The sequence below is a fragment of the Porites lutea genome, chromosome 3, assembly GCF_958299795.1.
Source record: "Porites lutea chromosome 3, jaPorLute2.1, whole genome shotgun sequence".
In the NCBI taxonomy this organism is placed as follows: domain Eukaryota; kingdom Metazoa; phylum Cnidaria; class Anthozoa; order Scleractinia; family Poritidae; genus Porites; species Porites lutea.
In genome coordinates, this window is record NC_133203.1 from 44,114,219 (window position 1) to 44,128,949 (window position 14,731).

General features: G+C 37.8%; 1 protein-coding gene across 1 annotated transcript; it reads left to right on the top strand.

The window, feature by feature from the left end:
- Positions 1-838: 838 nt before the first annotated feature.
- Positions 839-14,000, top strand: LOC140929792 (carbonyl reductase [NADPH] 1-like). Its single transcript, XM_073379498.1, has 9 exons — positions 839-913; positions 2,675-2,756; positions 3,796-3,974; positions 5,008-5,120; positions 5,961-6,083; positions 6,746-6,792; positions 9,226-9,320; positions 10,476-10,539; positions 12,183-14,000. The coding sequence occupies exons 1-9, from the start codon at positions 890-892 to the stop codon at positions 12,275-12,277; spliced, it is 822 nt and encodes a 273-aa protein (XP_073235599.1). The 5' UTR covers positions 839-889; the 3' UTR covers positions 12,278-14,000.
- The last annotated feature ends 731 nt before the right edge of the window (positions 14,001-14,731 follow it).

The following is a 14,731-nucleotide window of genomic DNA, read 5'->3' on the forward strand; positions in this document are numbered from 1 at the left end:
CTCCCCCCTCTTTCACTTTTTGGCTCTCGTTTCATTTCTCGCGCGGTCAAAACCGAAAGTCCCCTTCCTCGGTATTTCTTTGCCCCGAAACCAAACGGAAACGCTTGCTACGCAGGCTAGAGAATTCTTTACAAAGTTTTCTAACAATGGCGAATCCTATTCCTTTGTTTGCGCCAGTTACCTGCGGGATAGAGTTCATTTTTGCAAAACCTTTTGGTGATGACTTGTTAAGTAAATTATGGTTAAAGGTGAAATGACTCCTGGGTTCAAACCTTTCACGGTTAAAGGTGTGTAGTAAAGAAAGTGTCACACTTCCTTTCACTTTAATACTACCTTGAACATTTGTTTGGCAGAATAAAGATTAGAGCTAGTTCAATTCTTTTGGGTGGTGCGGTTTTGAAAAAACCTTGATTTAGCAATTATTTTAAGTGGCCCTACAAAAAAAATATAAAGGAGATTTAATTCTAATGATAGGATAAAGGTTTTTTCACGTAAACAGCAGAATACAGACCTACCACTGCAACTCGGGAACTGGAAGACATCTTCGATTCTTGGCGCTTCGTGACCCGTTCTGACCTTACTGTTGAAACTCAATGAGGGAGGGGTGGAAGAATTTTATCGTGCACCGGAAGTAGGTAAGGACTGTTGAATTTATCGTGAATGACTTATTAAATTCCAAAGGATTTTAGAAAAATATGTTTGAGAAATTTTCAGAGGTAAAAATTAGAAATATTACGCAAAATACACTTAAATCGGAGTGACCCAGCCCAACTCCCACCCGGTGAAACCCGGCGATTGCTCAATATGTAACCCAGTCTCCCCACTCGGTCAAGCTAATCTGTCCGAACTTTTGACTTCGAACACTTCGCACACTCTTGCATTTCAAAAAATGTCGTCCTCTAAAGTCGCTGTGGTAAGCTATTTGCATTAATATTGTACTAAAGTATCCATTTTAACCTGCAGAAGAGGCGTTTCTTGCGTTTTTTAGCCGATTGGTGCCAAGGCAGGCTGGGCAGGGAAGCGTGGCTCAGCTAGTTTTCTCCGCTTGCCTGAAAAATACAGTAACGCCTGTGGGCATGTTGTTCATGCTGCTTGTCGTAGTAGTTACTGCTGCGTCAGATCATTTATCAGCAACAAAGTGAATGTGAGGCTGAGGTTGACCTTGTTTTGATACAAACCTTCTTTGCTTTGTTATGGAAATTGTTCTTGGAAACTACTAGTTAGCATAAGAATAACTTGATTTACATAATAAAGCATGAAGGTTTGTATCAAAACAAGGTCACCGTCAACCTCGCTTCCATCCATAACTGTAAAATGGCCTTTATAACATAGCGCGCGTGCTTGCCCTATATAAGTCCTATTGAGCCGCTATGAACAAAATCTTTATTTACGCACGCCCGTGCGTAAATAAGATGATGTGAGCATTTTTTTTTTTACCTGGCTGAAAAGTTGTCGTCTTTTAAGCTGCAGTGTAGTTTTCCTTCTCTTTAAAATATGGAAGAAACCAGCGAAGAACTGCCCAATTTTTCTATCGGCATTGACCTTTTAGGTCCTGATCCAACAAGCAGCAAAAATAAAGCCGAATTAAAAAAAACTAGCAAGTTGTGCGTTTCGCAAATTTGTCGGAAGACCAGCTGTAGCAAATTTTGGCCGAAAGACATTCGCTGGGAACAGAACAGACACCAACTGGTCATCAACAACATTTAAAGGTTAAATTTCCGTTTTTATTGTTGTTTTTAAATTTGTTATGCACTTTTGTTATCTCCGGAGAATCCGACTGAAGCAGGAAAATTTCTCTCACAATAACAACACAAATTACACAAGAAGACATAAATTTATTACTCACAAAAACAACTGCTGCCAGGTCTTCTCTCGTAATGACTAGCCAATGTTCGTAAATGAACGTAAGTTTAAAGAAGGATGACAGTCGTCTTCGCTAAAAACATGTTTTCTGGATTTCGCCGAGCAAAACGTAAACATCTTTTCAGCAAATCCAAACCATACTGCACGACTTCTTACGAACATGTTAGTATTTTAACTTTAGGTGAACTTTAAGACTCTTTTACCTTTGTTTCTGCTTAGTTTTCATTGATCGTTAACGAATAAAGAAGCAAATTTTGTTGCTCACTTTTACAGAAAGAATATTTTCATTCAAACTAGACGATTGTGGCGTGTTCGTAATCAGCCAATAGAACCGTTTGTTATTGTGTCGCGCGTTGCGAGAATTTTGCAGTTAATCAAAAAGCAGGCATTTTTGTCAGCTATGTTATGAAAGAATTTGCTCATGCTTTTAGCTGTGCGTATATCGAGTTATGGATGCACTTGGGAAGTTTGGAGAGCACTCAAGAAGCTAGAGTTGCACTCGGCTATCGCCTCGTGCAACTCTTACGCATCTTTCGTGCTCTCCAAACTTCCCGCGTGCATCCATAACTCGATATACGCACGCTAAGCATGAACAAATTCTTAAATTATAAACACATGATTTTATGTCTACTGCAGCTCTTGTGAGAGTATGTGTGTACTCAAAATGTCATAACAAAGCTTAAAAATAGTAGAGGAAACAAGCCTCAAAGGATTATGTTGGGAAAAATTCATGGAGGTACCATTTAGCAAATCCAGACAGATATACTTGTTAGAATATAGTTCAAGTTCATTTTTGTTTATTTTCTATAAGGTGACAGGAGCTAACAAAGGAATTGGATATGCAATAGTTAAGAAGCTTTGCAAGGAGTTTTCAGGGACTGTTATTCTTACAGGTAATTTTGGTGATTTATTTACCGTACTGTATATTGTGATTCAATTTACTAAAACATGCTGTAACCAGTTTGAGGATAAGTTGCTGGTTTTGAAAACTTTAGTGTGTGCTTTTTCAAGGGACTGGCACAATCAAACCTGCTGTAACTAATAAGCTACCACCCTAAGTGTGAAGACTTACTGGTTACTTCGGGAGGTGGTTGCTTACAAGAATCAAACTACAGGAAGTCTTTTGTGAGTGAAAGACTTGACATATCCACATTTGTACTCTTTTGAAGAGAATTTTTTGCATGAAGTTTTTGAGTTATGATATTGGGTATTCAATTTTGGCACTAAAAGTTGTTTGTATATTTTGAGTATCTTAACATATAAAGCTAAAATACAGATCAGACCATGTGTCAAGTGGTTGCTTATGAGAGGTTAAAAACAATGAAAAAATTATATAATTGTCATCTCAAAGAGTGGTTGCAGTGGCTTACAAGAAGTTCCAACTATAGGTCTAGTTTGACTGTGAACATTTTGGCATTTGGGACTGGTGGTTGCAGGTGGAGATTGGACTGTATTAATGTTTGTGACAACTTCTTTTCTGTAAACTCTCTCCTGCAATGAAGCACGCTTGGATGGGAGCAAGTCTCTTTTGGCCTAGGGAGGGAGTTGATCTTGACTAACTCTGATGGGCAGGGTTTCAAGTGGAACTGTTATACTGTAAGCAGAAGCAAATTAAAAACTATGCATAAGTAGTGTTGAAGTTGGTTTAGACTGAAAAAGGGAACGGTTGACTATTTACAAGTGTGGTGGAGGATTTCGACTTGAAGCTGTTATATTAGAAACAAACGCAGTTGGCTGTCAGGGTGGATCTTGAACTTCAGACCTCCCATTGGACGTTCAGGGCTCTCGACCAAATGTTGCCTCCATCATAAAAAATATTCTTGCATGTAAGGCCCAAGGTTCTCTTGGTATAGCAAAATAAAAGGATTGCTACTTTCAATAAAACAATATTATTTAAAGTCAGTGTTTTTGGCTTTTCTTTATGTCTTATAGCAAGAGATGAGCAAAGAGGTCAAGAAGCTGTGAAAAGCTTGAACAACGAAGGTTGCTCACCAAAGTTCCATCAGCTGGATATTATATCCTTAGAAAGCATCCAGAAGTTTAAAACATTCGTTGAGCAAGAGTATGGGGGCATAGATATCCTTATCAATAATGCGGGAATTGCTTACAAGGTTATTTTTTCCTTTTATTTTGTTGATTTACTTACTTGGACAACTGAATTTTAAAGTAGGGTTGTAACCACTAGATCAGATTCATTGACTTGTGATAAACATGAGACATTACTCTTGTTGAGTTGAGAAGTTTTTTTTTTATATTGTGAAACCTTAGCAAAGATGAGACATGGTGACTAATGACTGGTTAATTTGTTGGAACTGAGACAATCTAATGATCCCTTATAAAAAAGATTGTGTACCTGGTCTGCACTCTTCACCCAACTGGATAAATCAGTGTGTTGGTAACATGCTGTTTGAGATGACTTTCTCATGAACAAAAGTTTCCTGTGAGAGGGCAGGGTGGGGGACAAAAGCATTCTCGTGGCTGCTTCATCAATGCTTACAGAAATCAGTGTAATCTCCTGGCTTATAGTTTGCATTAATCTCTTACTATATTTACAATGTTCTCCTTAAATTTTTGCTCAGTAGGTAAGGAACCATTCTTGGCCAGTAAGGCCAAAAATGCCCCGGAGACCGCACTTTCCTGGGGGGAGGGGGTTAGTGGAGAGAGGGGCATGGCCCTGCACTCGCTTGGAAATTTAGGAGTTAGGTTCTCTGAAATGTCGTTCCCTCATTTCAAGACCTATTTTACCCAAATTGGCCATTGTTATCTTTAGACAGCAACATTTGATTCCAATAATTTTACTCTGTCTTCAATGTTCTCTTTCCAACATGCTTGGCCCATAAAAAGAAAAGCTGTGTATACTTTAGTACTTTTCCACATATTCATTCATTTCCTTGAGCGGATCACATCACAACTTGGGTGATTTTTTTATAAACTACAATATTTGATTTTAGTAAACCTTCAAACAGTTGTAGGTGGTAAGAAGTGTTGCTTCGGGTGGTAAATTTTACTGTTTACCACCTGATAAGGAGAACACTGTATTTATATAGTGAACACCCAGTAATCCTTGTACTGTGAATGTCAGCTTTATACAGATATCATTGTCAAAGTAGTAACAATTTAAATGTGCAAAATTCTTGCTTCCAGATGGCTTCAACAGCACCTTTTACAGAGCAAGCTGAGGTAACGTTACGGACAAATTTCCAAGGGACCCTTGACGTCTGCCGTGCACTGTTCCCACTCTTAAGGCCACATGCAAGGTTAGAAAATTATTAATCTCAGCACAATTTCAGTGATATACCTTAATTGCTCAAATAAGCACCCATGTGCTTTTTTGAAGCACCTTCATACTTGTTTGACAGCAGAGAGCACTTTAATCTGGCTAGGTGCTTATTTACACTTGTTCAGATTTATCTATACAGTGATATAAACTGCAATCCTAATCTTGGGCTTTAATATTGATCTAGATACATGTACAGCTACATTTGAAAACTTCCAAAGACTTTGAACCTGCAGATTAAGAAGTCTTGGTCACCGATGCACCAGCGCAAATGAAGTGAACAAGACTTTCGTGGATGGTTGAAAGCCCAAATTGGTAGTTTACAAAATATGCTTAGGCTTTAAGCTCAAGGTTGTTGTTGTACAAAATTCATGTAGGCTCTTGTTTAGTTTTTACCTGACACTTTGTTCAGGCTAGATCATCATAATATTATTTGATATAATTTTATTGTAAACATCTGTTACAACATTATTCCCAGGGCCAGGGGAGAACTCTAGCAATGATGATGCATCTGTGGCACCAAATTTAAATTAAACCTATAGAGATAACTGGAACTTATTATACTGTTGTTGTTCAAAGTCATTGCCAGGTTTAGACAAAGTTTGAAACAATAGTAAGAAAAGATAACCGCCTTTCCTTGTGATAATTTATCAAATTTAGACAAGATATCCTTGAAATTTGCAAAAGCGAGGTAAGAGGAGAGTAGCGGTTCTTATTTGCTGCTTTGGTTTAGTTGGATTGGGCAGCTATTCTGTGAAGGGTGCATTAAATGTGTGGAAAAAAAAAAAAACGTATGTTTTCATTGATTGTTTGTTCACAGGGTGGTGAATGTATCATCAATGACCAGTCGCCTATCTCAGGTGTCAGAAGAACTGCAAAAGAAGTTCAGAGATCCAGAGCTGACAGAGGAAGCTCTTGTTTCTCTTCTGGAACAGTTTGTCAAGTAAGCTTTTATTCTCTTTACTCTTTGTTTGTTTTACTCTTTCTCTGAATTTCAGATATTGACCACCACAGAAAATACCATAACATACCATAATGCTCTTTGTTTGTCACCCCAAAATTTTGCCTAAGCATTGTTTTCAGTTTCTCTTGGGGCCACCTAGCTAAAAGTTTGGTCCCAAAAAAACTGAAATGGCGGCCATTTTGGTGTCCTAAACCAGTCCTGTGGGAGTTGAACTTCACTCATTTACGTATGAATATCACCGTAAATGAATATTTATTTAACAGAGTTAACAACAAGGGGTGCGAGCGTGGTCAGCGGTCAGTCGTTTGGCTCAAGCGTGGTCAGCCTTGCTTGCATCACCTCCATGTGCTCAGTACAGTGTTTTCATGGCGGCCATTCTCTTCGTTTAGCCTTTGGATCATTCTTTTACCCCCATCCCTCCCCCCCCTTAATTCTTCAACTGTTAAATCAGTGTGACGGGTGCCTGGTTCCTTTGACGTGGGGGCTCACGGCTGGAGGGCGCGGGTTTGCCAGCCATGGGGGCGTAACTCTGTCTAAGGGCTGGCTGTGCCAAGGTGGAAGCCCGTGGACATCCCGGGCACCCACCTCCACTCAGCGATGCAGTTGTTAAGTGGGTTTATTGTTGTACTCTTGTTTACCAGAGATGTGAAAGATGGTGTTCATCAAACCAAGGGATGGTCAAATAGTGGTAAGGACAATAATAATGACATTGATAAAAATGAGTTCTTTATAAATTATTGTATATTACTGCACTTTGCAGCGCTTCCGGTAGCCTATTTCTCAGATGTCCTAGGTCATTCACAGTCCCTTTCAGGAGGGAAGCGAAGGGGACTGCGAACGACCTCGGATGTCTGAGAATCAGTCTAGGCTTCCGGAATTATGCGTTTTTTTTTTTCAGTAAATTTGCGCTATTTTTTGGCGAATAATGCGCCAAAAATCCTGAATTATGCACGAATTATGGAAATTGTGCAATATTTTTAAGTGAAAATTTTTAATTTCAATTTATTAAGCTTGCAAATCAAGTAAGTCAAAGTGAGTAAGTAAGTCAACAAAGTAAGTAAGTCAACAAAACAACTTACTGACTGATGCTGCTATGATTTTTTCAGGGAGAGTGAGATAAAGTCACATGTTTACAAATGAGATAAAACATATCAGTACAAATATGATGAGCAACAACGATTTATTACACCAAACGATTTCTCACGAGTTCCTTCCACTCATGGCAGACTTTCACTTTCTCTTCGTGAGCTGGAACTTGCACTTGAATGAAGTCTTCAGTGTCTGTTGTTTCGCTCGCTTCGAATCTGACTATTCATCCATTCGCTTGATGTATGAAACAGCTGAAAGGTTCTTGTCAAGAACTGACTTTCGGTGGTGATCCACAACAACATTTTATGGGAATAAAATTTCTATGCACTTCTCAAGGTGTCAAAAAAACATAGCTTACCATATTGACAGATTTTGCAAAATTTTTGAGAATTATGCACCATTATGCGTTTTTTTTTTTCAGAATTATGTGAATTATGCGCTCAGAGCTGAATTATGTGATGTCGCATCCACACATAATTCCGGAAGCCCTGACTTTGGTATTTACTCTCATTCATCCAAAGAGTGAGGATTAATGCAAGCATAAAGGTGAACGTTTTTCACCGTGACGCAAGGGTGTACAAACCTAAGAGTTCAAGAGAAATCTCATATTTCATGTTGTAAATAGACAAACAAACAAATTGAACCATGTGAAAGAAAGTTAAGTACTTAGTAAACATTTGATATTATAAATTGTTTGTTGGAGAAGCTCAAGCATGCTCCATAATTAGGAAGATTCCGTTATAATGGATTTATTATTTTAAAAGTTCAATCTATCAGTAATAGACTCATTCACAGTTTTCTGGTTTTGGCAAGGGCCAGTCAATAAAAAGAATGCCTTAAAATTGATAGTTAACTTGTCAAGTGTGAAATTAACCCTTTGATGCAAGATTTGGTTCACAAAGTCATAAAAATTATGTATACAGACTTTAATATATAAATTTAATCTTTATTTTTATAAAGAAAGAGTTATTCACAGTACAATGCAATTAACCAATAACAACAGTAGGAGACACTAATTACAATAATAACACTAATAACACTAGTTACATTACCAAGTAAATACAAGGAAAGAGAATTAAAAAAAACAAAAAATATAAATAAATAAATAGATAATAACATAAAAACAATAAAAATAAATAAATAAGTAAATAACAAAAATTTTCTTAAAGACTTTACAAACTTGCCCCCCACCATACAAACATGTTTATGATTTTATGATTATACAAACTTTGCAAACTAGCTTTTTACCCACCATACAAACATCTTCATGATTCCATGAATTTGCAGAGCTCATATACCATCTCTATTAGTTTCCAGGCAGTTATTCTCAAATTCAGCAACTGTACGTACTAACACTGTTACCAGCAGTGTCGACAGGCTTTTACTATTGATTTATGTCAAAGGTTGAAAAAACTGTGGAAGGGTGTGTAGATTTCAGATTCAGCTCTGCATTCCAGCATTCATAATGAGCAGTGAATTCACACGTTATAACCTCCCACACAGACATTCTTAAGGCTTCATCATGCTATCCTTTGCCACGTTCATTGGGGAGGATTGCATGACGAGCGAAAAAGAAAGTTTGCGTGAGAGGCTATATTACCATAAAACCTCTATTAAGCTCCTCGGGAGGCTTATTTATTTCAAGCCTATTTGAGGGGGGTTGGGGGGGGGGGGCTTATTTAATTTAGAAAAGACTACGGTACCAGTTCTCCATTAACAACTAGAATAAAAAGTAGAAAAGCCCAAGCACAAGAAGGTTGGAGGTCATGCAGCTGAGGATCAGAATCAAATCTGAAGTTGGTAAATAAACCATCATGGATCAGTCCACATGAAGTTTTACTGTCATGATTGATTGTTTCTCATTTATTAGTGAAGAATAATTAGGGGAGGGAAGAGGGGGGGCTTATTAGCTTTCTTCCCCTAAAAAGGCGGGATATTTGAGAGGGGGAGGGGCTTAATAGAGGATTTACAGTTACTGTAGTTATGAATTGAAATTTCTGCCAGCTCATGATCAGTTTTCTTTTTCTTATAGCATACGGCACCTCAAAAATTGGTGTAACAGCCTTGAGTAAGATCCAGGCAAGAGCATTGTCCAAGGATCCTAGAGAAGACATCCTATTAAATGCTGTGAGTCAGTTATTTGATAATAGAATGGGCATTTAGAGATGCATTTCCTTAAGCTAGGTCCATATCTACATCTATCTAAAATCATAAAAAGCCTTAGGAGATCTTAAACGCCCTAAATGTAGTACTGTAAACTACCGCTTTTAAGTCCTGGGCTAGCTTACACATTTTTGTAAGGAGTTTTGAGGGCTTATAAACAGATGGGCATATATGTTGTGGTTGAATTTTATCCTTGGTTTAAATTTTATTTTATTTTGTTTCGTGGTATGGTAATGTATGATAATGAGTTTGAAACAAAAAGAAAATAAAAAACCAAGAATAAAATTGACCCACAACATATATCCAAAGGGGCTAATAAGTTACTAGAATAGAAAAAGCGCTCCGCAACAAGTTGTAGCAGTGCTGATCCTTGTGCTGATCAAAATACCTTTTGCATGTAGTGGGTTTTCGTTTATTTTCAAAATGTCGTATTAAATCGAATTCAAGTCAATACATTCGGATGTGCATTTATATAAGGGGAGGGGGGTTATAATCTAATGTATGTTTTGTTTACAAGTAGATGGGCCTGAAACTGCGGGGGGGTGGGGAGGAGGGAAGCGTATAAGATTTGCACCATCCAACCTCCATCTAGCAGCTGCTTATCCAAAAAACCGATCAAAGCCATATAGTTGAAACCCCTCATAAACAACCACCTCCTGTAAGTGCCCACGCCCACTTTCTTTCTGTGAATGATAATTTTATAATTTTCTATCAAAAGTTATTAACCTCTTGCAAGCGATCACTCAATGATACGTGGTTTAATCTCTCTGTTCACTGTATGTGCTATGCTACTCAAAGTTTATGAAGATCTTTTTGTGACAGCATGTAACTGCACATATTGTAATTTAGAATTTGCATGCAATAAATAATCTTCCTGTAAGCGACCGCTAAGTTTTCGCATTTCAGGTGGTCGCTTACCGGAGGTTAGACTGTTCACAGTCCTCTATTTTTTCATAAGATCCTCAGGAACAAGCACTTACTGGTACAGCCGGCCATCTTGGTTTCATATGTACTGAGGGGCCATCACCAGGCTAGGCTTGGAATATTATTTAAATAGGGGACTGTGAACAGTCCAACAGAAGGTTTGACTGTATTATTTTCTTATTTCCTGCTGGATAGTGTTGTCCTGGCTGGGTACGTACAGACATGGCTGGACCTAGGGCAACTAAATCACCAGATGAAGGTTAGAATCGCTTTCAAGTGAATCTGTCACACTTAACTTGTGTTATAGACGTAATAATAACTATTAATGTTGAAATTCCTTGTATATGTTACAGGTCAAATTTGATTTCAGGTTAAATTTTTTTCACCTACTGATAGGTTGATTTTCAATTTCCTTTGTCTCTTAAGGCTAGGAGACAAATGAAATTGAGAATCAACCCAGGTTAAATCAAAATTAACCTGAAATCAAATTTAACCTGTGACATATAGTCGAACCTCTCGGTATGGACACCTCTCTATTACGGACAATTTCCTATGTACCGACAAAATTCTCATACGTTTCTTCTAAAAAAAACCTTTTTAATACGGACCCTCTCTGATACGGACAATGGACACAAAATCTCGGCCCTTGGGAGCAAATTCATACAAACTTAACCTCTTTATTACGGACACTCCGGGACAAGGTGTCAATAATTTGCAATATATGTACCATTTCCTGTCGGCAGTTACACAAACATTTACACTTTATCAGTCAGCGATACCAATACCAGAACATGTCTTAGGTGAAGTATTTCGTTTTGTTCCAAAATTCGTATGTACAGCATGTAACTGAGAAGTACAATAACATTAATCAAGCTAGATTCAGAAATTAACAAGACACTGAGTTTTGGGCTTGATTTTACTTACTGAACACTCTAACCTGTCAGTGGGGTCTTAAAAGTGACGTAATCATAGTGACCTCTCTAATATGGACACTTCGCTGTCCCTTCGATGTCTGTTTTAGAGAGGTTCGACTGTATAATCAACGTAACTGTCACTCTGGGATGCCATCTATATCCCACATTTTTGTATCTCATTCACACCTACAAAACATGTTTAACTAAACCTGAGTAAAGTTTCACAAAATGAAAATCATTAACATAAAACTGGAACGTGTATTAAAGTTTTCTGAATCAGAGAAATTTAGTATTTTATATGTCTCTGCCAGAGCTAAAGTTCATAAATTCAATTAGGAAACTGAAAGACAGGCATTTACAGAAGATTTAAGTAAGGAATTGCAAGAAATCTTTGGAGAGTTTTGAAGTCTTTGACAACGTTTGGAAAATAAAGAAGATAATTGAAACAAAATTGAACTTAAGACGGAATCCATCAGGAAATTGAGTAATTTTTATTTTCAGTGCACAAAAACCTTGTACCAGAATAATATTTCAATCAGAGTGCATTCTTTTTTATACTTTTCGAAGGTGATAAATGTCATAAGTTATATGAAATAGCTTCAAAAGCTTCAAATTTCAGAAAATGAAATCTTACGCATGACGATTTTACCCCTGTTTTCTTTGAAATTTATTTTTCGGGCTCCCATAAGAACCTTTTCTTTGGAGTTATTTCATCTAGCTTATTACATTTATAGCCCTTGAAAAGTGTAAAAAAAGAATGCGATATGGCTTAAAATATTCTGGTACAAGGTGTTTGTCCACTGAAAATTACTCAATTTCCTGATAGATTCCATCTTAAACCCTTTGGCAAGAATTTGGACAACTGTAAAAAGTGGTAGTTGATGATCTCCAAAAAAGTGGTTGACAAAGATTTTCCCATAGTTATATCGGGTTGATCATTGTGTATTTTGCTTCATCAGTAATCTTGGATTTCAAATTGTTTTTTTAGGAGCAGAAACTCCAGTTTACTTGGCTTTATTACCACCAAATGCAGGAGCACCCCATGGAGAGTTTGTTTCAGAAAAAAAGGTGCAGAATTGGTAACCCTGTGCTGGACCACTGACAGTTCAGCAGTGGATACCCTGTGTGGTTTCAGCTGACGGATATGAAGATTATATTACAGTATCTGTTTCAAATAGGATTATTAGGTAGCAACAACAAAACTCAATAATTTTTTGTGATAAATTACTTAGTGCATTGTATTAGGAAAAATATTCAATATACAGTTGCATCTCCATGAACACCTCTCGTTAGCGACCATCTATCCAAAACACCAAACTTTTTACAGTCAAATCAGGGGCACCCAACGCCCATTTTCGGAAAATATCTGTTCGGAAGACGATTTGAGATCTAGACTTTTCGGAACGTATGCTGTAAAATTTCTTGCTTGCCTGCCTCTCCTAGGATTTTCTAACATCTAAAAAATGGTATAATTGCTCATTTTTAACGGATTTTTATCCTAAAAAGGTCACCTAGAATTTTCGGAAGCCTTTTTTTTGGCTGAAATTTTCGAAAAGGTAAGTTTTGACCCCTATAATTTTCGGATCACTAGACTTTCAGCTAGGAAATCCGAACAGATGAAAAAGTTTTAGGGGATAAAAATATGCCTACATCTACCGTTTAAATACCAAAATACGTTCAACAATGCTATGTTTAACTGCTTTTGAACTACATTCTCGTTGGGTGCCCCTGGTCAAATCCCTATAATCAGAACGTGCCGACCACCCCTTATAAGCAACCACAACCACTTTTTGGCCTGACGGATATATTTTCCATTGTTTTTAACCTCTTTTAAACTATCACTTGACGCATGATGTGATCTCACAGAAAAACATGGAACTATACTTATACGTAACTTAGAAATTGCGTGCGATAACTGATTATCATTAAAAAAAATAAGATGCGTTGGGACCTCTTCTTGGAAGAGACCTCCTGTTTGTCGATTCTCGCAAGCGACCACCTCCTGTAAGGGAGCTGCTACATCTTCGCAGTTTGGGTGGTCGCTTACGGGCGTTAGACTGTACTAATCTGTCGTGAAAGAGGTCGCGAAAGAAATCGAGTAGGGATTCTGTTATGTGCTTGATAGGAAAGTGCCAAAAAGAAGTTATGTTTCACTTCTTGTGATGTAATTCATCTTGTCACTCGTTTCCAAACACTTTACAAACTACATATCTGTGTTAAAGCTCAGTTTACATTACAAGAAACTGTTAACATTAATTTCTTAATTCTCCTTTCTCTATGCAAGGCAAAGTCGCGTTTAATACCTTGGGCGCCAGAGGGTTTGGCGCATGAAAAATCTCTGGCACCTATGCTAGGTTTAGGAGAATTTTTGTCCGTATTTTACCTACAACAACAACAACAACAACAGTTTTTCAATTTGAAAATAATTTACTATTATGTTACACACAATCAGCGGAGCTATTAATAACAGTAGAAATAATTACATAGTTCAAAAGTCGGGAAAAAAAAGAAATTGAATGAAGAGGAAGCAAAAAATAGGGAGAACAATTAGAAATAATAGTAGTAAATGGTAAAACTTAAAAAGTACAATGGTAAAAGAAAACTATATGGACATAAGGAAGGAGAACCGTGGTTTAACTGAATAATGAGTTCAGGTAGGAACTGGTTATGGCACTAGCCTAACAAGCACGTTATAAACTTAGCTAGGAGTTTACTCCTGCTTTTGCCTGTTCAACTACATTACAAGTAACTGTGGAGTGAAATATGGATCACTGAACTTTCTCTACGAGTCTCCTTTGTACACGTCAGATATTAAAAATCAACGACACCTTTTCCATAATTGTTTGAGCAAGTGGTTACCTAGCCTGTTCACAGACTCTATTTTCCCTGTAGAGATCACTGAGGTCGTGTTCTCGCGCTCCACGCGCTTACTATATTATCAGACCAAAAGAAAAAAACGTAAATGCCCAGCTAGATGAGAAAGGAATCATCTGTTAAAACTGAATTATTTGTTTCATATGACTTAAGTGGAGTGCCTGCCACCCGCTGGAAACGCTAAGTGTGCACCTCCACTATAAACAAAGGTTAATCTTTCTTCGCTTTTTATTACTAAAGTCCATTTATAAGGACCTCTTCAGAAGAGGGTTTAGCCTGAAAAAAGCAAAAACTTACACATTTTTAACATCAGGTGTGTATTTTAATTTAAAAAAATACTCAAGTATGCGAATTCAACCGCCTTTCATTGATGGAGAACGATGAGAGGCGACTGTAATCGTCGGCTATCCCCAGGAGGTGCACTCCACAAAGTTTTGTACAGGGACTCCGACCCGTTACCTTTTTGTATGCCATTTTTAGACTACGAGTAGCCCCCCATTTTCCCTTAGGGATAGTAGAGCGAGCGAAACGCGAGCGTGCGTGAAAATCACCCCACGCGAGAAAAGGCGACACGCAGCGGGGAGAGTTGCCTGCGTGCAGACGTCTCCTATTTCCTTTTACAACGGGGGGAGAGCCTTTTCTCGCGTGCGGTGATTTTCACGC